The sequence below is a fragment of the Oncorhynchus keta genome, chromosome 5, assembly GCF_023373465.1.
Source record: "Oncorhynchus keta strain PuntledgeMale-10-30-2019 chromosome 5, Oket_V2, whole genome shotgun sequence".
Lineage (NCBI taxonomy): Eukaryota > Metazoa > Chordata > Actinopteri > Salmoniformes > Salmonidae > Oncorhynchus > Oncorhynchus keta.
Genome location: NC_068425.1, coordinates 20,930,862 through 20,956,272, shown reverse-complemented (window position 1 = coordinate 20,956,272; position 25,411 = coordinate 20,930,862). Strand labels below are relative to the sequence as shown.

Genomic DNA, 25,411 nt, shown 5'->3' with positions numbered 1-25,411 from the left:
CTGCTCTCCATTTCTCTCTCTCCCTCTACTCTCCATTTCTCTCTCTCCCTCTCTACTCTCCATTTCTCTCTCTCCCTCTCTGCTCTCCATTTATCTGTCCCTCTCTACTCTCCATTTCTCTGTCCCTCTCTGCTCTCAATTTCTCTCTCCCTCTCTACTCTCCATTTCTCTCTCTCCCTCTCTGCTCTCCATTTCTCTCTCTCCCTCTCTGCTCTCCATTTCTCTCTCTCCCTCTACTCTCCATTTCTCTCTCTCTCCCTCTACTCTCCATTTCTCTCTCTCCCTCTACTCTCCATTTCTCTCTCTCCCTCTACTCTCCATTTCTCTCTCTCCCTCTCTGCTCTCCATTTCTCTGTCCCTCTCTACTCTCCATTTCTCTCTCTCCCTCTCTGCTCTCCATTTCTCTCTCTCCCTCTCTGCTCTCCATTTCTCTCTCTCCCTCTCTACTCTCCATTTCTCTCTCCCTCTCTACTCTCCATTTCTCTCTCTCCCTCTCTGCTCTCCATTTCTCTGTCCCTCTCTACTCTCCATTTCTCTGTCCCTCTCTGCTCTCCATTTCTCTGTCCCTCTCTACTCTTCATTTCTCTGTCCCTCTCTACTCTCCATTTCTCTGTCCCTCTCTACTCTCCATTTCTCTCTCTCCCTCTCTGCTCTCCATTTTCTCTCTCCCTCTCTGCTCTCCATTTCTCTCTCTCCTCTACTCTCCATTTCTCTCTCTCCCTCTCTGCTCTCCATTTCTCTCTCTCCTCTCTGCTCTCCATTTCTCTGTCCCTCTCTACTCTCCATTTCTCTGTCCCTCTCTGCTCTCCATTTCTCTGTCCCTCTCTACTCTCCATTTCTCTGTCCCTCTCTACTCTCCATTTCTCTGTCCCTTTCTACTTCCATCTCTCTCCTCTCTGCTCTCCATTTCTCTGTCCTCTCTACTCTCCATTTCTCTCTCTCCTCTCTGCTCTCCATTTCTCTCTCCCTCTGCTCTCCATTCTCTCTCTCCCTCTCTACTCTCCATTTCTCTCTCTCCCTCTCTACTCTCCATTTCTCTCTCTCCCTCTCTGCTCTCCATTTCTCTGTCCCTTTCTACTCTCCATTTCTCTCTCTCCCTCTCTGCTCTCCATTTCTCTGTCCTCTCTACTCTCCATTTCTCTCTCCCTCTCTGCTCTCCATTTCTCTCTCTCCCTCTGCTCTCCATTTCTCTCTCTCCTCTCTACTCTCCATTTCTCTCTCTCCCTCTCTACTCTCCATTTCTCTCTCTCCCTCTCTGCTCTCCATTTCTCTGTCCCTCTCTACTCTCCATTTCTCTGTCCCTCTCTGCTCTCAATTTCTCTGTCCCTCTACTCTCCATTTCTCTCTCTCCCTCTCTGCTCTCCATTTCTCTCTCTCCCTCTCTGCTCTCCATTTCTCTCTCTCCCTCTCTACTCTCCATTTCTCTCTCTCCTTTTACTCTCCATTTCTCTCTCTCCCTCTACTCTCCATTTCTCTCTCTCCCTCTCTACTCTCCATTTCTCTGTCCTCTCTACTCTCCATTTCTCTCTCTCCCTCTCTGCTCTCCATTTCTCTGTCCCTCTCTACTCTCCATTTCTCTCTCTCCCTCTCTGCTCTCCATTTCTCTCTCCCTCTCTACTCTCCATTTCTCTCTCTCCCTCTCTACTCTCCATTTCTCTCTCTCCCTCTACTCTCCATTTCTCTCTCTCCCTCTCTACTCTCCATTTCTCTGTCCCTCTCTACTCTCCATTTCTCTCTCTCCCTCTCTACTCTCCATTTCTCTCTCTCCCTCTACTCTCCATTTCTCTCTCTCCCTCTCTACTCTCCATTTCTCTCTCTCCCTCTCTACTCTCCATTTCTCTCTCTCCCTCTACTCTCCATTTCTCTCCCTCTCTACTCTCCATTTCTCTCTCTCCCTCTACTCTCCATTTCTCTCTCTCCCTCTACTCTCCATTTCTCTCTCTCCCTCTACTCTCCATTTCTCTGTCCCTCTCTACTCTCCATTTCTCTCTCTCCCTCTCTGCTCTCCATTTCTCTCTCTCTCTCTACTCTCCATTTCTCTCTCTCCCTCTCTGCTCTCCATTTCTCTCTCTCCCTCTGCTCTCCATTTCTCTCTCTCCCTCTCTACTCTCCATTTCTCTCTCCCTCTCTACTCTCCATTTCTCTCTCCCTCTCTGCTCTCCATTTATCTGTCCCTCTCTACTCTCCATTTCTCTGTCCCTCTCTGCTCCACATTTCTCTGTCCCTCTCTACTCTCCATTTCTCTGTCCCTCTCTACTCTCCATTTCTCTCTCTCCCTCTCTGCTCTCCATTTCTCTCTCTCCCTCTGCTCTCCATTTCTCTCTCTCCCTCTGCTCTCCATTTCTCTCTCTCCCTCTCTGCTCTCCATTTCTCTCTCTCCCTCTACTCTCCATTTCTCTCTCTCCCTCTACTCTCCATTTCTCTCTCTCCTCTACTCTCCATTTTCTCTCTCCCTCTACTCTCCATTTCTCTCTCTCCCTCTACTCTCCATTTCTCTCTCTCCCTCTACTCTCCATTTCTCTGTCCCTCCTACTCTCCACTCTCTCTCTCCTCTCTCTCTCCATTTATCTGTCCCTCTCTACTCTCCATCTCTCTCTCTCTCTACTCTCCATTTCTCTCTCCCTCTACTCTCCATTTCTCTCCCTCTACTCTCCATTTCTCTCCCTCTCTACTCTCCATTTCTCTCTCTCCCTCTACTCTCCATTTTCTCTCTCCCTCTACTCTCCATTTCTCTCTCTCCCTCTCTACTCTCCATTTCTCTCCCTCTCTACTCTCCATTTCTCTCTCTCCTCTCTGCTCTCCATTTCTCTGTCCTCTCTACTCTCCATTTCTCTGTCCTCTCTGCTCTCCATTTCTCTGTCCCTCTCTACTCTTCATTTCTCTGTCCTCTCTACTCTCCATTTCTCTGTCCTCTCTACTCTCCATTTCTCTCTCCCTCTCTGCTCTCCATTTCTCTCTCTCCCTCTCTGCTCTCCATTTCTCTCTCTCCCTCTACTCTCCATTTCTCTCTCTCCCTCTCTGCTCTCCATTTCTCTCTCTCCCTCTCTGCTCTCCATTTCTCTGTCCCTCTCTACTCTCCATTTCTCTGTCCCTCTCTGCTCTCCATTTCTCTGTCCCTCTCTACTCTCCATTTCTCTGTCCCTCTCTACTCTCCATTTCTCTGTCCCTTTCTACTCTCCATTTCTCTCTCTCCCTCTCTGCTCTCCATTTCTCTGTCCTCTCTACTTCCATTTCTCTCTCTCCCTCTGCTCTCCATTTCTCTCTCTCCCTCTGCTCTCCATTTCTCTCTCTCCCTCTCTACTCTCCATTTCTTCTCTCTCCCTCTCTACTCTCCATTTCTCTCTCTCCCTCTGCTCTCCATTTCTCTGTCCCTTTCTACTCTCCATTTCTCTCTCCCTCTCTGCTCTCCATTTCTCTGTCCCTCTCTACTCTCCATTTCTCTCCTCCCTCTGCTCTCCATTTCTCTCTCTCCCTCTGCTCTCCATTTCTCTCTCTCCTCTCTACTCTCCATTTCTCTCTCCTCTTCTCCATTTCTCTCTCTCCCTCTCTGCTCTCCATTTATCTGTCCTCTCTACTCTCCATTTCTCTGTCCCTCTCTGCTCTCAATTTCTCTGTCCCTCTACTCTCCATTTCTCTCTCTCCCTCTCTCTGCTCTCCATTTCTCTCTCCCTCTCTGCTCTCCATTTCTCTCTCTCCCTCTCTACTCTCCATTTCTCTCTCTCCTTTTACTCTCCATTTCTCTCTCTCCCTCTACTCTCCATTTCTCTCTCTCCCTCTCTACTCTCCATTTCTCTGTCCCTCTCTACTCTCCATTTCTCTCTCTCCTCTGCTCTCCATTTCTCTGTCCCTCTCTACTCTCCATTTCTCTCTCTCCTCTCTGCTCTCCATTTCTCTCTCTCCCTCTCTGCTCTCCATTTCTCTCTCCCTCTCTACTCTCCATTTCTCTCTCCCTCTCTACTCTCCATTTCTCTCTCTCCTCTCTGCTCTCCATTTCTCTGTCCCTCTCTACTCTCCATTTCTCTGTCCCTCTCTGCTCTCCATTTCTCTGTCCCTCTCTACTCTCCATTTCTCTGTCCTCTCTGCTCTCCATTTCTCTGTCCCTCTCTACTCTCCATTTCTCTCTCTCCCTCTCTGCTCTCCATTTCTCTCTCTCCCTCTGCTCTCCATTTCTCTCTCTCCCTCTCTACTCTCCATTTCTCTCTCTCCCTCTCTACTCTCCATTTCTCTCTCTCCTCTCTGCTCTCCATTTATCTGTCCCTCTCTACTCTCCATTTCTCTGTCCTCTCTGCTCTCAATTTCTCTGTCCCTCTACTCTCCATTTCTCTCTCTCCCTCTCTGCTCTCCATTTCTCTCTCTCCTCTCTGCTCTCCATTTCTCTCTCCCTCTCTACTCTCCATTTTCTCTCTCTCCTTTTACTCTCCATTTCTCTCTCTCCCTCTACTCTCCATTTCCCTCTCTCCCTCTACTCTCCATTTCTCTGTCCCTCTCTACTCTCCATTTCTCTCTCTCCCTCTCTGCTCTCCATTTCTCTGTCCCTCTCTACTCTCCATTTCTCTCTCCCTCTCTGCTTTCCATTTCTCTCTCTCCCTCTCTGCTCTCCATTTCTCTCTCTCCTCTCTACTCTCCATTTCTCTCTCCTCTCTACTCTCCATTTCTCTCTCCCTCTCTGCTCTCCATTTCTCTGTCCTCTCTACTCTCCATTTCTCTGTCCCTCTCTGCTCTCCATTTCTCTGTCCCCTCTACTCTCCATTTCTCTGTCCCTCTCTACTCTCCATTTCTCTCTCTCCCTCTCTGCTCTCCATTTCTCTCTCTCCCTCTCTGCTCTCCATTTCTCTCTCTCCCTCTACTCTCCATTTCTCTCTCTCCTCTCTGCTCTCCATTTCTCTCTCTCTCCCTCTCTGCTCTCCATTTCTCTGTCCTCTCTACTCTCCATTTATCTGTCCCTCTCTGCTCTCCATTTCTCTGTCCCTCTCTACTCTCCATTTCTCTGTCCCTCTCTACTCTCCATTTCTCTGTCCCTTTCTACTCTCCATTTCTCTCTCTCCCTCTCTGCTCTCCATTTCTCTGTCCCTCTCTACTCTCCATTTCTCTCTCTCCTCTCTGCTCTCCATTTCTCTCTCTCCCTCTGCTCTCCATTTCTCTCTCTCCCTCTCTACTCTCCATTTCTCTCTCCCTCTCTACTCTCCATTTCTCTCTCTCCCTCTCTGCTCTCCATTTCTCTGTCCCTCTCTACTCTCCATTTCTCTGTCCCTCTCTGCTCTCAATTTCTCTGTCCCTCTACTCTCCATTTCTCTCTCTCCCTCTCTGCTCTCCATTTCTCTCTCTCCCTCTCTGCTCTCCATTTCTCTCTCTCCCTCTACTCTCCATTTCTCTCTCTCCCTCTACTCTCCATTTCTCTCTCTCCCTCTACTCTCCATTTCTCTCTCTCCCTCTACTCTCCATTTCTCTGTCCCTCTCTACTCTCCATTTCTCTCTCTCCCTCTCTGCTCTCCATTTCTCTGTCCCTCTCTACTCTCCATTTCTCTCTCTCCCTCTCTGCTCTCCATTTCTCTCTCTCCCTCTCTGCTCTCCATTTCTCTCTCTCCCTCTCTACTCTCCATTCTCTCTCCCTCTCTACTCTCCATTTCTCTCTCTCCCTCTCTGCTCTCCATTTCTCTGTCCCTCTCTACTCTCCATTTCTCTGTCCCTCTCTGCTCTCCATTTCTCTGTCCCTCTCTACTCTCCATTTATCTGTCCCTCTCTACTCTCCATTTCTCTCTCCCTCTCTGCTCTCCATTTCTCTGTCCCTCTCTACTCTCCATTTCTCTCTCCTCTCTGCTCTCCATTTCTCTCTCTCCCTCTCTGCTCTCCATTTCTCTCTCTCCCTCTCTACTCTCCATTCTCTCTCCCTCTCTACTCTCCATTTCTCTCTCTCCCTCTCTGCTCTCCATTTCTCTGTCCCTCTCTACTCTCCATTTCTCTGTCCCTCTCTGCTCTCCATTTCTCTGTCCCTCTCTACTCTCCATTTATCTGTCCCTCTCTACTCTCCATTTCTCTCTCTCCCTCTCTGCTCTCCATTTCTCTCTCTCCCTCTCTGCTCTCCATTTCTCTCTCTCCCTCTCTGCTCTCCATTTCTCTGTCCCTCTCTACTCTCCATTTCTCTCTCCCTCTCTACTCTCCATTTCTCTCTCTCCCTCTACTCTCCATTTCTCTCTCCCTCTCTACTCTCCATTTCTCTGTCTCTCTCTGCTCTCCATTTCTCTGTCCCTCTCTACTCTCAATTTCTCTCTCTCCCTCTCTGCTCTCCATTTCTCTGTCCCTCTCTACTCTCCATTTCTCTGTCCCTCTCTACTCTCCATTTCTCTCTCTCCCTCTCTGCTCTCCATTTCTCTGTCCCTCTCTACTCTCCATTTCTCTCTCTCCCTCTCTGCTCTCCATTTCTCTGTCCCTCTCTACTCTCCATTTCTCTGTCCCTCTCTACTCTCCATTTCTCTCTCTCCCTCTCTGCTCTCCATTTCTCTGTCCCTCTCTACTCTCCATTTCTCTGTCCCTCTCTGCTCTCCATTTCTCTGTCCCTCTCTACTCTCCATTTCTCTGTCCCTCTCTGCTCTCCATTTCTCTGTCCCTCTCTACTCTCAATTTCTCTCTCTCCCTCTCTGCTCTCCATTTCTCTGTCCCTCTCTACTCTCCATTTCTCTGTCCCTCTCTACTCTCCATTTCTCTCTCTCCCTCTCTGCTCTCCATTTCTCTGTCCCTCTCTACTCTCCATTTCTCTGTCCCTCTCTGCTCTCCATTTCTCTGTCCCTCTCTACTCTCCATTTCTCTGTCCCTCTCTGCTCTCCATTTCTCTGTCCCTCTCTACTCTCCATTTCTCTCTCTCCCTCTCTGCTCTCCATTTCTCTGTCCCTCTCTACTCTCCATTTCTCTGTCCCTCTCTACTCTCCATTTCTCTCTCTCCCTCTCTGCTCTCCATTTCTCTGTCCCTCTCTACTCTCCATTTCTCTGTCCCTCTCTGCTCTCCATTTCTCTGTCCCTCTCTACTCTCCATTTCTCTGTCCCTCTCTACTCTCCATTTCTCTCTCCCTCTCTACTCTCCATTTCTCTGTCCCTCTCTACTCTCCATTTCTCTCTCTCCCTCTACTCTCCATTTCTCTGTCCCTCTCTACTCTCCATTTCTCTCTCTCCCTCTCTGCTCTCCATTTCTCTGTCCCTCTCTACTCTCCATTTCTCTGTCCCTCTCTACTCTCCATTTCTCTCTCTCCCTCTCTACTCTCCATTTCTCTGTCCCTCTCTACTCTCCATTTCTCTCTCTCCCTCTACTCTCCATTTCTCTCTCTCCCTCTACTCTCCATTTCTCTGTCCCTCTCTACTCTCCATTTCTCTCTCTCCCTCTCTGCTCTCCATTTCTCTGTCCCTCTCTACTCTCCATTTCTCTCTCCCTCTCTGCTCTCCATTTCTCTCTCTCCCTCTACTCTCCATTTCTCTCTCTCCCTCTCTACTCTCCATTTCTCTCTCTCCCTCTACTCTCCATTTCTCTCTCTCCCTCTCTACTCTCCATTTCTCTCTCTCCCTCTCTACGCTCCATTTCTCTCTCTCACTCTCTAATCTCCATTTCTCTCTCTCTTGAGCACAGTTATTCACACTCTCTCCATCTCAAATGTACATTTGTTTACTATGACTTAATGGTGAATTGGGCAGTTTAAGCCTGCATCATTAAACCAGTTTGACAATTTCACTAACATCTCTCTCTCCCTGAGTGCACAATAGCTTTGTATATGAATTTGTCAGTTCCTATATCCATTCAAACACCACCAAGCCAATGTGAGTGTATGCGCTGCCTCAATCAAGGTCCCTGGTCCCAAATAGTGCTGCAGCAGCGTTTAGTTTGGGTAGGACAGTGTGAAGCCGAACCAAGCCAGGGTGAAGTAATAGTACACACACACACACACACACACACACACACACTCATTGGGAACGCTGCTCTCCTCTCCTACTGGGCTGGAAAGTCCCCTTGTCTTTCATTCTTATTTATCTGGATGTGGGCTGGAGAGGAAGTATTGGCAGGTCCGTCTGTAACTTCTATTACTGGAAGGTTTGCTGGGCAGCTTTGTTTGTGCTTGTGTGTTTGTTTAATGAGACTTGGGAGAGTTAGCCTGTAACTATTGTCCCCCAGGATTGATTTAGAATGGGATATCTTTAGAATGCTGACACTGGCTCCACCGTGTGTGTGTGTGTGTGTGTGTGTGTGTGTGTGTGTGTGTGTGTGTGTGTGTGTGTGTGTGTGTGTGTGTGTGTGTGTGTGTGTGTGTGTGTGTGTGTGTGTGTGTGTGTGTGTGTGTGTGTGTGTGTGTGTGTGTGTGTGTGTTTATGGGCATCAGCTGCTGTGTTGGGGTGCCAGGGTGTGGCGAGGCCCTCCCTATTTCTATTTCTCTCTCTCCTTTTCCCTCTCTGTCCCTTTGTGTTTCCTCCTGTCCTCTGTCCCAGACCAGTCTCCCAGCAGTGAGTATTGAGGTGTTATCCAGTGTGTGGGGTTGTTTATGGGGTTGTTTATGCCCCTGGGTCACTCCTGTTTTACCTCACACTCACCTGTGGGTCCTCCCATGTCAAATCACAGGACTCCTAAATGTTTCAGACTTGTGTGTGTTCGTTATCCCTTGTCCTAACAGGGCATGAAATGTACATGTGTTGGTAATAGTTGAAGCCTGCATTCATCACCCTGTCTTTTCTTTATCACCCCCCTTCTCTCGCTTTCTCTCCTTCAATTTCCCTTTCTCCTCTCTTCTGTCTCCATGGCTTTATGACCTCCCTCCTGTCAGGTTGCTCAGCTGTTGTTGAGCAGTAACATGGTGGTGGCTCTGTTAGAGGGTAATAGTAAGGAACCTGCAGACTCAGGCTTTAACACTCCGCTGCATCTCGCCGCACGCAACGGACACAAGGACATCATCCGGTAAGAGACTTCCTATTGTTTTTCACAATCTGAACTTGTGAAACGTACGCAAAACTCGTATTGTGTAATACGTGTTGTATATATCATGCATTGATGTCAAGTTTTAATGCAGATTTGTGGTCACGTTTGTCAGGCTGCGATTCAGACCATAATGATTTGTGTGTACAGTGCCCATTGATAGATTGATATTTTCTTGTGGGTCTTAATCCTCTGCTTGTCATTCCTCTAATTTGTCCCATACTAAATTAAAGGCTTTGATTGATCATGGTTGGTCAGTACATTTTCGGTGTGATTGAACACCTATTCTGAGGTAGACAGGGGTCTGACAGGGTTAACACAGTCATTGATCTGGAACTGGTGTGCTGGGAGACTCAACAGGACAGTAAATGGTTCCCATGGGTCTACCCTCTGCCCCTCTCTCCTTCCCTCCTCCTCTTCCTCTCCACGGTACTATGGACAAGACAAGAACCATCAGACATGGCTTTGTCTCCACACCCTCGCTCTGGAACACTGTGGTGTGTGAATGTGTTTATTCTCTCTCCCAAGTGGATCTAGCCATATATTTAGTACCCCAATCTCTACTCTGACTAGCTGGTAGGCTATAAAACAGCCTGTCCAATGTCTAATCCACCAGGGGCCACAGTCCCAATCCCCTAGTACCTCTATGGAGACCTACATCAGAGTCTGTCTGGTACAGTCCAGTACCAGACACCCAGGTCACCCTGAGCCCTGCCATAGAGAAGGGGAGGAGGAGGGGGTCTACTCTGCAGCCCTGTTCCCATGTTTCACTGACAGCTGCAGCAGTCTGTCACCAGGCTGAGAGAGCGAGAGAGATGGATATGCAGAAAGATACTGGAGAGAGACGGAGAGGGAGGCTCTCTGGTGTGAGGCTGCAGTGCTGCCAATGTGACCCAGATCTGCCAGTGAGATGTGGCTGCTGATTTATCAGTAGTCGCTGGGACCAGACTGTTAACACTCAAACTGCTGGGCCTCGATGGACCCCGCCTTCAAGCTAATGAGCAGTCATTCTGACTGCAACACTCGAACAGTGTAATTCATACGTTTTATATATGCTGTCGCAAGCATAATAATTTGGTTGTGTTTATGACGGCCTTGGGTAACATTAGAATACCATTTTTATTTTATTTCAAAGAACTCAATAGCATTTTCATTAGTATATGTTACTGTACACTATACTCCATTTTATTTTTTATAAATTCAAGTGTTCAAGAAATGTTCTTAGTGGAGTTGTTACAACTATGAAACAGAAAGTATGTGTTGGACACGGTAACAGCTTCTTTTTATAAGTACACAAAACATACCCAACCACCAATATGCACGGTGAAAAGATGCACGGTCAAATGATGGAAACATCAGTAACCTAAACATCATTATAAGCGTGAGGTGGCCCTGATGAATAGTGAAACTCGAGGGAAAAGCAACAGTGGTCCTTCTGTAGCTCAGTTGGTAGAGCATGGTGCTTGTAACGCCAGGGTAGTGGGTTCGATTCCCGGGACCACCCATACGTAGAATGTATGCACACATGACTGTAAGTCGCTTTGGATAAAAGCGTCTGCTAAATGGCATATATTATTATTATTATTATTATAATCAATATACAGTTGAAGTGGGAAGTTTACATACACTTAGGTTGGAGTCATTAAAACCCGTTTTTCAACCACTCAACAAATGTCTTGTTAACAAACTATAGTTTTGGCAAATCGGTTAGGACATCTACTTTGTGCATGACACAAATAATTTTTCCAGCAATTGTTTACAGACAGATTATTTAACTTATTATTCAATGTATCACAATTCCAGTGGGTCAGAAGTTTACATACACTAAGTTGACTGTGCCTTTAAAAAGCTTGGAAAATTCCAGAAAATGATGTCATGGCTTTAGAAGCTTTTGATAAGCTAATTGACATCATCTCTACCTGTACATGATCATCTGATCATTTACCACTCCAGTGTTAATCTGCAATATTGTAATTATTCGCCTACCTCATGCCTTTTGCACACATTGTATATAGACTCCCCTTTTTTTCTACTGTGTTATTGACTTGTTAATTGTTTACTCCATGTGTAACTCTGTGTTGTCTGTTCACACTGCTATGCTTTATCTTGGCCAGGTCGCAGTTGCAAATGAGAAATTGTTCTCAACTAGCCTACCTGGTTAAATAAAGGTGAAATAAAAAAATAAAAAATATATTTTTTAGTCAATTGTAGGTGTCCCTGTGGGTGTATTTCAAGAGCTACCTCAAACTCCTTGCCTCTTTTCTTGACATCATTGGAAAATCCAAAGAAATCAGCCAAGACCTCCACAAGTCTGGTTCATCCTTGGGAGCAATTTCCAAACGCCTGAAGGTACCACGTTCATCTGTATAAACAATAGTACACAAGTATAAACACCATGGGACCACGCAGCCCTCATACAGCTCAGGAAGAAGACGCATTCTGTCTCCTAGAGATGAAAGTACTTTGGTGCGAAAAGTGCAAATCAATCCCAGAACAACAGCAAAGGACCTTGTGAAGATGCTTGAGGAAACAGGCACAAAAGTAACTATGTCCACAGTAAAACGAGTCCTATATTGACATACCTGAAAGTCCGCTCAGCAAGGAAGAAGCCACTGCTCCAAACCCCCATAAAAAAGGCGTTCCAAGGTTTACAACTGCACATTTGGAGAAATGTCCTCTGGTCTGATGAAACAAAAATAGAACTGTTTGGCCATAATGACCATCGTTATGTTTGGAGGGAAAAGGGGGTGGCTTGCAAGCCAAAGAACACCTTCCCAACCATGAAGCACGGGGGTGGCCGCATCTTGTTGTGGGGGTGCTTTGCTGCAGGAGGGCCTGGTGCCTTTCACAAAATAGATGGAATCATGAGGGGAAATTATGTGGATATATTGAAGCAACATCTCAAGACATCAGTCAGGAAGTTGAAGCTTGGTCGCAAATGGGTCTTCCAAATGGACAATTTCCCCAAACATACTTCCAAAGTTGTGGCAAAATGGCTGAAGGACAACAGAGTCAAGGTATTGGAGTGGCCATCACAAAGCCCTGACCTCAATCCCATAGAAATGTTGTGGGCAGAACTGAAAAAGTGTGTGCAAGCAAGGAGGCCTACAAACCTGACTCAGTTACACCAGCTCTGTCAGGAATGGGCCAAAATTCACACAACTTATTGTGGGTAGCTTGTGGAAGGCTACCCAAAACATTTGACTCAAGTTAAACAATTTAAAGCAAATGCTACCAAATACTAATTGAGTGTATGTAAACTTCTTACCCACTAGGAATGTGATGAAGGAACAAAAGCTCAAATAAATCCTAACTGACCTAAGACAGGGAATTTTTACTTTGATGAAATGTCAGGAATTGTGAAACACCTTAGCCAAATACATTTAAACTCGGGTTATGTAAACTTCCGACTTCAACTGTAAGTGTTGATATGACAGCAGTCAAAAATCGTCAGTTATTGTCAGCTCGAGCGTATATAGAGTGCATCTTCAATGGCATCAGTTTGATTTCATTTAGCTGTTATCCCTTGTTCTAACAGTTGACTTGTTAAGGTTTTCTTCCGTTGAAGGAGAGGAGGACCAAACTGCAGCGTGGTTATTTCGATACATCTTTAATAAAGATAATAACAAACAATACAAACCACTAAACATAACGTGAAAAAACAAAACAGCCCTATCTTGTGCAAACAAACACAGAGACAGGAACAATCACCAACGAAACACTCAAAGAACATGGCTGCCTAAATATGGTTCCCAATCAGAGACAACGATAAACACCTGCCTCTGAGAACCACTCCAGGCAACCATAGACTTTTCTAGACAACTATACCACACCACAATCCCATAACCTACAAAAAAACCCTAGACAAAACACACCACATAAATAACCCATGTCACACCCTGGCCTGACCCAAATAATAAAGAAAACACAAAATACTAAGACCAGGGCGTGACATGACTTAAATCTTCATAAATGTCACTTGCCTTAACAAACTTTGACACCTTTGTTTGGTTGTAGTGCGTAATAGTCTCCAGTTTTCTCTTTGTGTTCCGTTGTCTTGTCATTCTTCAGCACTGTTGAGGAGTACAACAGCTGTGCAGGTGCCTTATTTTGGGCAGAGGTAGGGAGCTCCCGTCTCACTGTGTTCATGGTGCCAGCCAGACCTGTTTTCTTTACAAGCAAATTGTTCGCCAATGACAGTGAAGTTAAGAAATTGTCCATGGAGACATTTCTCCCCTTGCCACTGTAAGGTCTCCAACACTGACCTTCTGCACAATATAGATATTTTCCCAGATATTGAAAGCCGTTCAGCATGTTCATTACGCACGCTCTTACGGTGTAGCCTGCTCCAAGTAGCCCAGAAGAGACTGATAAGACTGCTGTGATTCAGTGGAATGATTTAGAGTACATATCATTTAAGATTCTAATTAGAACAGATCAATACAATTGAATGGCCTGTTCTTCATTCACAATTGGTGATGACATAATTATGCATTGTTCGCTTTCCCTCCCCAATTTTCCCCATCATACTTTACTTCATTTATTGTTTCTGTTGTTATGTGTCACTTTAGTTTCAGTATAGTTTAGGTTCAGTTTCAAGGCAGTTATTGAGGCGATTATCAACGGACAGCGCCTTCAACTGTCGGGAGAAGGAGCGGAGCAGGCCCCACTGCCGGGAGAAGGAGTGGAACAGGCCCCTCTGTTGGGAGAAGGAGTGGAGCAGGCCCCACTGTCGGGAGAAGGAGTTGGGCAGGCCCCGCTGTCGGGAGAATGAGTGGAGCAGGCCCCGCTGTCGGGAGAAGGAGTGGAGCAGGCCCCGCTGTCGGGAGAAGGAGTGGAGCAGGCCCCTCTGTCGGGAGGAGGAGTGGAGCAGGCCCCTCTGTCGGGAGGAGGAGTGGAGCAGGCCCCGCTGTCGGCAGGAGGAGTGGAGCAGGCCCCGCTGTCGGGAGAAGGAGTGGAGCAGGCCCCGCTGTCGGGATAAGGAGTGGAGCAGGCCCCGCTGTCGGGATAAGGAGTGGAGCAGGCCCCTCTGTTGGGAGAAGGAGTGGAGCAGGCCCCACTGTCGGGAGAAGGAGTTGGGCAGGCCCCGCTGTCGGGAGAATGAGTGGAGCAGGCCCCGCTGTCGGGAGAAGGAGTGGAGCAGGCCCCGCTGTCGGGAGAAGGAGTGGAGCAGGCCCCTCTGTCGGGAGGAGGAGTGGAGCAGGCCCCTCTGTCGGGAGGAGGAGTGGAGCAGGCCCCGCTGTCGGCAGGAGGAGTGGAGCAGGCCCCGCTGTCGGGAGAAGGAGTGGAGCAGGCCCCGCTGTCGGGATAAGGAGTGGAGCAGGCCCCGCTGTCGGGAGAAGGAGTGGAGCAGGCCCCGCTGTCGGGAGAAGGAGTGAAGCAGGCCCCGCTGTCGGGAGAAGGAGTGGAGCAGGCCCCGCTGTCGGAAGAAGGAGTGGAGCAGGCCCCGCTGTCGGGAGAAGGAGTGGAGCAGGCCCCGCTGTCGGGAGAAGGAGTTGGGCAGGCCCCGCTGTCGGGAGAAGGAGTGGAGCAGGCCCCGCTGTCGGTAGAAGGAGTAAAGCAGGCCCCGCTGTCGGGAGAAGGAGTGGAGCAGGCCCCGCTGTCGGGAGAAGGAGTTGGGCACGCCCCGCTGTCGGGAGGAGGGGTGGGCCCCAAAGGAGGAGAGGAGAACAGGATAGAGCTCTCTGTTTCAGCATCCAGCCAAACCAGAGGGACAGAGAGACTTTGATGAGCCTGCCCCCCTTTGTGTTTCTAAGGAGAAATGAAACGAGCACACTGACCCGGGGCTTAGAAGCCACAGGGCAGAGAGAGGGGGGGAGATGGGAAGAGATAGTGAGAAATGCTGAAGCACAGTATCTGTAATAGGATGAGAATAATGAAATTCAAGTAAGGGAGAGGTATTCTTCCTCTCCCTGTCTCTATACAGTGGGACAAAAAAGTATTTAGTCAGCCACCAATTGTGCAAGTTCTCCCACTTAAAAAGATGAGAGAGGCCTGTAATTTTCATCATAGGTACACTTCAACTATGCCAGACAAAATGAGGGGAACAAATCCAGAAAATCACATTGTAGGATTTTTAATGAGCAAGATTTCTGGCTCTCACAGACCTGTAACTTCTTCTTTAAGAGGCTCCTCTGTCCTCCACTCGTTACCTGTGTTAATGGCACCTGTTTGAACTTGTTATCAGTATAAAAGACACCTGTCCACAACCTCAAACAGTCACACTCCAAACTCCACTATGGCTAAGACCAAAGAGCTGTCAAAGGACACCAGAAACAAAATTGTAGACCTGTACCAGGCTGGGAAGACTGAATCTACAATAGGTAAGCAGCTTGGTTTGATGAAATCAACTGTGGGAGCAATTATTAGGAAATGGAAGACATACAAGACCACTGATAATTTCCCTTGATCTGGGGCTCCACCCAAGATCTCACCCCGTGGGGTCAAAATGATCACAAGAGCGGTGAGCAAAAATCCCAGAACCACACGGGGGGACCAAGTGAATGACCTGCAGAGAGCTGGGACCAAAGTAACAAAGCCTACCATCAGCAACACACTACGCCGCCAGGGACTCAAATCCTGCAGTGCCAGACGTGTCCCCCTGCTTAAGCCAGTACATGTCCAGGCCCGTCTGAAGTTTGCTAGAGAGCATTTGGATGATGCAGAAGAAGATTGGGAGAATGTCATATGGTCAGATGAAACCAAAATAGAACTTTTTGGTAAAAACTCAACTCGTCGTGTTTGGAGGACAAAGAATGCTGAGTTGCATCCAAAGAACACCATACCTACTGTGAAGCATGCGGGTGGAAACATCATGCTTTGGGGCTGTTTGTCTGCAAAGGGACCAGGATGACTGATCAGTGTAAAGGAAAGAATGAATGGGGCCATGTATCGTGAGATTTTGAGTGAAAACCTCCTTCCATCAGCAAGGGCATTGAAGATGAAACGTGGCTGGGTCTTTCAGCATGACAATGATCCCAAACACACCGCCCGGGCAATGAAGGAGTGGCTTCGTAAGAAGCATTTCAAGGTCCTGGAGTGGCCTAGCCAGTCTCTTCAACCCCATAGAAAATCTTTGGAGGGAGTTGAAAGTCCGTGTTGCCCAGCAACAGCCCCAAAACATCACTGCACTAGAGGAGATCTGCATGGAGGAATGGGTCAAAATACCAGCAACAGTGTGTGAAAACCTTGTGAAGACTTACAGAAAACATTTGACCTCTGTCATTGCCAACAAAGGGTATATAACAAAGTATTGAGATAAACTTTTTGTTATTGACCAAATACTTATTTTCCATCATAATTTGCAAATAAATTCATTAAAAATCCAGGACTCAGTCTTCTGAGTCATCGCTCTGTGCTTGGCAACTGAGCCCCAAAAAACCCTCTCTCTTTCTCTCTGTCTCCCTCTCTCGCTCTAAGTGACTTCTTGTTAGATGCGTGCCTTATTTACTAAAGTGAGTGGTGAGGCAAACTGATGATGCAAATCACTGTCGCTGTCTGAATCAGTCTTGTATTGTTATTTTGGGTTACCACTTATAGATAAGTGGTGTGATTGTGACAGAGGTCATTGTGAGATGTTGTGGTATGGTTCTGGTTTGGCTGATGAGCAGGAATGCCATGGAAAGACAGGGGTTATGGGTTTGCGGTAGTTAGTTACCAAACCGTTTTGCATATGGGCGTGTGGATGCCCACTTCCCCTTGCCTAGTGTGTGTGTGTGTGTGTGTGTGTGTGTGTGTGTGTGTGTGTGTGTGTGTGTGTGTGTGTGTGTGAACTTTCCATGCTGTACATTCCCAGGAGAGCTCTGAAATTCCCACTAATATTCCTAAAGTTGAACTTATCTACTGTTGTATTTATTTTAACCTTTATTTAACTAGGCAAGTCAGTTAAGAACAAATTCTTGTTTTCAATGACGGCCTAGGAACAGTGGGTTAACTGCCTTGTTCACTACCAGGATATTTGAATGTGTGTGTCTGCAGCTGGAATCGAGTGTGAATTCTCCAAATTTCCCCCTGGCACCTCAGTGAGTTCATGTGATGTGGGATGTTGAGCAGACTAGCTACGGTGGATCACTGTTACACTGCCATTGACATAATATACTGTCCTGGCATCTGGTCCTGCTGGCTCCATCCATGGCTCTGCCTCGCAGAAACCTTTTCACCCTGGAGTTAACAGCCTTTGTAAACTTGAATCTGTACTAAAGTAGTACTGTGTTGTTCCTCTCTGGTTCAGGTTGCTGCTGAAAGCGGGCATCGACATCAACAGGGCCACTAAGGCTGGCACTGCCCTGCACGAGGCTGCCCTCTACGGCAAGACGGAGGTGGTCAGACAGCTGCTAGAGGTAAGACACCTGGAGGGACATCAACCTCACTTAGTCTTTAACTAGTCTGATTCAATCACTATTCTACCACATTCAACTAACAGTTGGTAATATGTTATCCAATGTAAGTGAAGTGTTTTATTGAATAGGCTGTACAATACATTGCCGTTGACTGCATTAGACTTGAGAACATTGTGTTGAATGTGCTGCTGTGTTTCAGTGCACATCTGATTGACATTAACGTTGTGTGTGGTTTTGCCAGGCTGGTATAGACGTGAACATCCGTAACACGTACAACCAGACAGCCCTGGACATGGTGAACCAGTTCACCACCTCCCACGCCAGCAAGGACATTAAGCAGCTCCTACGAGGTGAACAGCACCAGTCATCACTGGAATACACTGGGACAGGAGATGAAGTATCATTCTTTGGCTTTATCTCTCGTTCTGTTTTCCGCCTGCTTTATTGTCCTTCAACCAGGGCTCTACAGTACGACCTTTTTACTCACAAACTGAAAAAGTCAAGTTTGAGTTTTGATTTATAGCATATAAATTGCTGCTGTAGTTATTTTCTAAGTATGTTGGCTGTTTTAGAAGTGTGTAGCCATAGAGTCTACTTGAGTGACTTTGTCCTTGTGCCATGGATATCATTTTGTTCACATGCTAGGTTGTTTTTCATGTTAGCTTGTTTGAGCTCGCTCAACTCAACTGCTAGTGAAGAGACATGGGAGAATCTCATCTCTCCCAGACAGACATGCCAGTCTCACTGTTACCCTTAAAGGGGCAGCTGAACATTTTTGTCTCCCCTAAGTGGCTAAAATATTTGACAGGACATTGTACTTGCTTGAGCATGGAACACCACAAAAACATTTTATTCTTTCACTTTTAGTCATTTCTTAACATAAAAACGCTATTTCTCAAATACTTTTATTGTGTTCCTAAATGTATTTGCGTGTTAAAAAATCTATTTAGCCGCAAAAATTGAAAAAATGTCAGCATAGATTCCTGCTAGCGGATTTCTTTCTTTGTGCTTTTGTGTAGTGAATCGACTCTTGCATTCTTTTGCAGTTTGAGTTCTGCAGGACAGAGTGTTCAGAGGTGTGTGTGTGTGTGTGTGTGTGTGTGTGTGTGTGTGTGTGTGTGTGTGTGTGTGTGTGTGTGTGTGTGTGTGTGTGTGTGTGTGTGTGTGTGTGTGTGTGTGTGTGTGTGTGTGTGTGTGTGTGTGTGTGTGTGTGTGTGTGTGTGTGTGTGTGTGTTGGGAGAAGAGACCTACTGAGACAGAGCCAGTGCAGACGTTCCTATAGCGAGAGAGGCCCAGAGGAGAGACTGAGGGATATGAAATGCTCTAAGCTGTAATTCACTAAGCAGCTGTGTTTAACCTCATGGAGTACAGGTTACATAACCCTGTCAGCTCACACACACACATGCGCGCGCGCACACACAACCAAAAGACTACGTGTGTGTGTGTGTGCGACCTATGCGTTTGTTTGTTTGTGTGTGATTGTTGCGTGCCACCCATGTGTACGTGCGCATGCATGAGACTGTGTTTTGGACCTCTGCTGTTTGTGCTATCTCCTCTGTAATCCAGCAGGCCTGGGTCTTTGATCTGGTTCTCGCAGCCTGGGAACTCAGGCCATAATGAGCACTTGTTTTCCTCAGTCAGCAGACTGCTGCTTCAAACATGGAGGCTGTGGAGAGAGACTTCCTGTTATGATCAAGTTCTCTCTGTGTTTAAAGCAGAGTGAATAGAACACAATCAGCCACCACACCTCCTCGCCATGGATTAATTATTGATGTGTACCAACCAGTCAGAAGCTGAATACAGCACTGACTGACTCTGCTCTCTGATGTCACTACATTCCATACCAGTGCCGGATGTGACTAATTAAAAAACAACAGGCATTGGGATTGTTAGCGGCGTCTTGGTATATCCCCTTAAGGTGATTTGAAAGTGGTGTACATGTCAGTATGTATCAATCATTGGGCTGTATTTTCTTCCTGCTTTCATTCATACCAATTCCCTGAACTAACTTTTGTGTGTGTGTCTCTCTCTCTCTTTCTCTCCTCTCTCTGTCCCCCTCTCTCTCTTTCTCTCCTCTCTCTGTCCCCCTCTTTCTCTCCTCTCTCTTTCCCCCTCCCTCTTTCTCCCCTCTCTGTCCCCCTCTTTATCTCCTCTCTCTTTCCCCCTCTCTCTTTCCCCCTCTCTCTTTCTCCCCAGTCTGCCCCCCCCCCCTCTCTTTCTCTCTCTCTCTCTACATCTCTCTTTCTCCCCTCTCTCTCTCTCTCTCTACATCTCTCTTTCTCCCCTCTCTGCCCCCCCCCCCTCTCTACATATCTCTTTCTCCCCTCTCTGTCTTTCTCACACACAGATGCTACAGGTGTCCTGCAGGTGAGAGCTCTGAAAGACTACTGGAACATCCACGACCCCACTGCTCTCAACATCCAGGCCGGGGATGTCATCATGGTAGGCTGCAGGAACACATACACACACAACCCTCTCTATTTGCTGTCTGTAACTCCTCAGATGTGCCTCAGCTGGCATTGCAGTGTTGTTCCCACACTCACTGTGCCCAACCGTGCCCCCATGTTGTCTGTTAGGACAGGTGTGTTTTCCCTGTGAACTGTCAGGCTCATCCTCTCTAACAGGTGTTTTGGTAGCAAGCAGGGAGACAGGCTGGCAGTGTTTATGTGCGGGTGGCTTCGTGAGTATTCTGTAGTCACAGTATAAAGATATGTGTGGTTTTCAGCTGTTCCATGTAGTTGAACTATAATATAATATAATAATAATATATGCCATTTAGCAGACGCTTTTATCCAAAGCGACTTACAGTCATGTGTGCATACATTCTACGTATGGGTGGTCCCGGGATCGAACCCACTACCCTGGCGTTACAAGCGCCATGCTCTACCAACTGAGCTACAGAAGAACTACTCCACCGCTAGCACACCTGATTCAACATGTCAACTAATCATCAAGCCCTTGAATAGGTGACTCTGGTAAACTAGTTCAGGGCTCCAACTAAATTGTGAAAAGTCTGCTGGTCCCAGAGGATAGGTTTGAAAACCACTGGACTGTAGGACGGTTTGTAAACCACTGGACTGTAGTACGGTTTGAAAACCTCTGGACTGTAGGACAGTTTGGACACCACTGGACTGTAGGACGGTTTGGAAACCACTGGACTGTAGGACGGTTTGGAAACCACTGGACTGTAGGACGGTTTGGAAACCTCTGGACTGTAGGATGGTTTGGAAACCACTGGACTGTAGGACGGTTTGGAAACCACTGGAATGTAGGACGGTTTGGAAACCACTGGACTGTAGGACGGTTTGGAAACCACTGGACTGTAGGACGGTTTGGAAACCACTGGACTGTAGGATGGTTTGAAAACCGCTGGACTGTAGAACGGCTTGGAAACCACTGGACTGTAGGATGGTTTGAAAACCACTGGACTGTAGGACGGTTTGGAAACCACTGGACTGTAGGACGGTTTGGAAACCGCTGGACTGTAGGACGGTTTGGAAACCACTGGACTATAGGGTGGTTTGAAAACCACAGGACTGTAGGACGGTTTGGAAACCACTGGACTGTAGGATGGTTTGGAAACCACTGGACAGTAGGATGGTTTGGAAACCACTGGACTATAGGATGGTTTGAAAACCACAGGACTGTAGGATGGTTTGTAAACCGCTGGCCTGTAGGACGGTTTGAAAACCACTGGACTGTAGGACGGTTTGAAAACCACTGGACTGTAGGACGGTTTGGAAACCACTGGACTGTAGGACGGTTTGGAAACCGCTGGACTGTAGGACGGTTTGGAAACCACTGGACTATAGGGTGGTTTGAAAACCACAGGACTGTAGGATGGTTTGTAAACCGCTGGCCTGTAGGACGGTTTGGAAACCGCTGGACTGTAGGACGGTTTGGAAACCGCTGGACTGTAGGACGGTTTGGAAACCACTGAACTGTAGGACGGTTTGGAAACCACTGGACTGTAGGACGGTTTGGAAACCGCTGGACTGTAGGACGGTTTGGAAACCACTGGACTATAGGGTGGTTTGAAAACCACAGGACTGTAGGATGGTTTGTAAACCGCTGGACTGTAGGACGGTTTGGAAACCGCTGGACTGTAGGACGGTTTGGAAACCACTGGACTATAGGGTGGTTTGAAAACCACTGGACTGTAGGACGGTTTGGAAACCACTGGACTGTAGGATGGTTTGGAAACCACTGGACTGTAGGATGGTTTGGAAACCACTGTACAGTAGGATGGTTTGGAAACCACTGGACTGTAGGATGGTTTGGAAACCACTGGACTGTAGGATGGTTTGAAAACCACTGGACTGTAGGGTGGTTTGAAAACCACTGGACTGTAGGACGGTTTGTAAACCACTGGACTATAGGGTGGTTTGGAAACCACTGGACTGCAGGGTGGTTTGAAAACCACTGGACTGTAGGAAGGTTTGTAAACCACTGGACTATAGGGTGGTTTGGAAACCACTGGACTATAGGATGGTTTGGAAACCACTGGACTGTAGGATGGTTTGTAAACCACTGGACTGTAGGACGGTTTGGAAACCACTGGACTGTAGGACGGTTTGGAAACCACTGGACTGTAGGACGGTTTGGAAACCACTGGACTGTAGGACGGTTTGGAAACCACTGGACTGTAGGACGGTTTGGAAACCGCTGGACTGTAGGACGGTTTGTAAACCGCTGGACTGTAGGACGGTTTGTAAACCACTGAACTGTAGGACGGTTTGAAAACCACTGGACTGTAGGACGGTTTGTAAACCACTAGACTGTAGGACGGCTTGGAAACCACTGGACTGTAGGACGGTTTGGAAACCGCTGGACTGTAGGACGATTTGGAAACCACTGGACTATAGGGTGGTTTGAAAATCACAGGACTGTAGGATGGTTTTTAAACCGCTGGACTGTAGGACGGTTTGGAAACCACTGGACTATAGGGTGGTTTGAAAACCACAGGACTGTAGGACGGTTTGGAAACCACTGGACTGTAGGATGGTTTGGAAACCACTGGACAGTAGGATGGTTTGGAAACCACTGGCTGTAGGACGGTTTGGAAACCACTGGACAGTAGGATGGTTTGGAAACCACTGGACAGTAGGATGGTTTGGAAACCACTGGACAGTAGGATGGTTTGGAAACCACTGGACAGTAGGATGGCTTGGAAACCACTGGACAGTAGGATGGTTTGGAAACCACTGGACTGTAGAACGGTTTGGAAACCACTGGACTGTAGGACGGTTTGGAAACCACTGGACTGTAGGACGGTTTGGAAACCACTGGACTGTAGGACGGTTTGGAAACCGCTGGACTGTAGGATGGTTTGTAAACCACTGAACTGTAGGACGGTTTGGAAACCACTGGACTGTAGGACGGTTTGGAAACCACTGGACTGTAGGATGGTTTGGAAACCACTGGACTGTAGGACGGTTTGGAAACCACTGGACTGTAGGACGGTTTGGAAACCGCTGGACTGTAGGACGGTTTGTAAACCACTGAACTGTAGGACGGTTTGGAAACCACTGGACTGTAGGACGGTTTGGAAACCGCTGGACTGTAGGACGGTTTGGAAACCGCTGGACTATAGGGTGGTTTGAAAACCACAGGACTGTAGGATGGTTTGTAAACCGCTGGCCTGTAGGACGGTTTGGAAACCACTGGACTATAGGGTGGTTTGAAAACCACAGGACTGTAGGACGGTTTGGAAACCACTGGACTGTAGGATGGTTTGGAAACCACTGGACAGTAGGATGGTTTGGAAACCACTGGACTATAGGATGGTTTGAAAACCACAGGACTGTAGGATGGTTTGTAAACCGCTGGCCTGTAGGACGGTTTGAAAACCACTGGACTGTAGGACGGTTTGAAAACCACTGGACTGTAGGACGGTTTGGAAACCGCTGGACTGTAGGACGGTTTGGAAACCACTGGACTATAGGGTGGTTTGAAAACCACAGGACTGTAGGACGGTTTGGAAACCACTGGACTGTAGGATGGTTTGGAAACCACTGGACTATAGGATGGTTTGAAAACCACTGGACTGTAGGGTGGTTTGAAAACCACTGGACTGTAGGACGGTTTGGAAACCACTGGACTATAGGGTGGTTTGGAAACCACTGGACTGTAGGGTGGTTTGAAAACCACTGGACTGTAGGACGGTTTGGAAACCACTGGACTGTAGGACGGTTTGGAAACCACTGGACTATAGGGTGGTTTGAAAACCACTGGACTGTAGGACGGTTTGGAAACCACTGGACTGTAGGACGGTTTGGAAACCACTGGACTATAGGGTGGTTTGAAAACCACTGGACTGTAGGACGGTTTGGAAACCACTGGACTGTACGGTGGTTTGGAAACCACTGGACTGTAGAATGGTTTGTAAACCACTGGACTGTAGAATGGTTTGTAAACCACTGGACTGTAGGATGGTTTGTAAACCACTGGACTGTAGAATGGTTTGTAAACCACTGGACTGTAGAATGGTTTGTAAACCACTGGACTGTAGAATGGTTTGTAAACCACTGGACTGTAGAATGGTTTGTAAACCACTGGACTGTAGGATGGTTTGTAACCCACTGGACTGTAGAATGGTTTGTAAACCACTGGACTGTAGGACGGTTTGGAAACCACTGGACTGTAGGACGGTTTGGAAACCACTGGACTGTAGGACGGTTTGGAAACCACTGGACTGTAGGACGGTTTGAAAACCACTGGACTGTAGGACGGTTTGTAAACCACTGGACTGTAGGACGGTTTGGAAACCACTGGACTGTAGGACGGTTTGGAAACCACTGGACTGTAGGACGGTTTGGAAACCACTGGACTGTAGGACGGTTTGGAAACCACTGGACTGTAGGATGGTTTGAAAACCACTGGACTGTAGGACGGTTTGTAAACCACTGGACTGTAGGATGGTTTGGAAACCAGTGGACTGTAGGACGGTTTGGAAACCACTGGACTGTAGGACGGTTTGGAAACCACTGGACTGTAGGACGGTTTGGAAACCACTGCACTGTAGGACGGTTTGAAAACCACTGGACTGTAGGACGGTTTGAAAACCACTGGACTGTAGGACGGTTTGAAAACCACTGGACTGTAGGACGGTTTGGAAACCACTGGACTGTAGGACGGTTTGGAGACCACTGGACTGTAGGACGGTTTGGAAACCACTGGACTGTAGGACGGTTTGGAAACCACTGGACTATAGGGTGGTTCGAAAACCACTGGACTGTAGGGTGGTTTGAAAACCACTGGACTGTAGGATGGTTTGGAAACCACTGGACTGTAGGATGGTTTTAAAACCACTGGACTGTAGGGCGGTTTGAAAACCAATGGACTGTCGGACGGTTTGGAAACCACTGGACTGTAGGACGGTTTGGAAACCACTGGACTGTAGGACGGTTTGGAAACCACTGGACTGTAGGACGGTTTGGAAACCACTGGACTGTAGGATGGTTTGTAAACCACTGGACTGTAGGACGGTTTGGAAACCACTGGACTGTAGGACGGTTTGGAAACCACTGGACTGTAGGACGGTTTGGAAACCACTGGACTGTAGGACGGTTTGGAAACCACTGGACTGTAGGACGGTTTGGAAACCACTGGACTGTAGGACGGTTTGGAAAACCACTGGACTGTAGGACGGTTTGGAAACCACTGGACTGTAGGACGGTTTGGAAACCACTGGACTGTAGGACGGTTTGGAAACCACTGGACTGTAGGATGGTTTGGAAACCACTGGACTGTAGAATGGTTTGTAAACCACTGGACTGTAGAATGGTTTGTAAACCACTGGACTGTAGAATGGTTTGTAAACCACTGGACTGTAGGATGGTTTGTAACCCACTGGACTGTAGAATGGTTTGTAAACCACTGGACTGTAGGACGGTTTGGAAACCACTGGACTGTAGGACGGTTTGGAAACCACTGGACTGTAGGACGGTTTGGAAACCACTGGACTGTAGGATGGTTTGAAAACCACTGGACTGTAGGACGGTTTGTAAACCACTGGACTGTAGGGTGGTTTGGAAACCACTGGACTGTAGGACGGTTTGGAAACCACTGGACTGTAGGACGGTTTGGAAACCACTGGACTGTAGGATGGTTTGAAAACCACTGGACT

At 47.6% G+C, this 25,411-nt stretch overlaps 1 protein-coding gene across 7 annotated transcripts in view; it reads left to right on the top strand.

The window, feature by feature from the left end:
* Window positions 1-25,411, top strand: part of LOC118384802 (caskin-2-like) — a 116,528-nt gene that overhangs the window by 69,926 nt on the left and 21,191 nt on the right. For 6 of the 7 annotated variants that reach the window (XM_052519054.1, XM_052519053.1, XM_052519052.1 and 3 more), the window contains exons 7-10: window positions 8,796-8,926; window positions 17,175-17,283; window positions 17,525-17,633; window positions 19,631-19,725. In XM_052519054.1, coding sequence (XP_052375014.1) covers window positions 8,796-8,926; window positions 17,175-17,283; window positions 17,525-17,633; window positions 19,631-19,725 — 444 coding nt within the window. The remainder of the gene's footprint in view (window positions 1-8,795; window positions 8,927-17,174; window positions 17,284-17,524; window positions 17,634-19,630; window positions 19,726-25,411) is intronic. The other variant, XM_052519050.1, reaches the window with a different exon arrangement.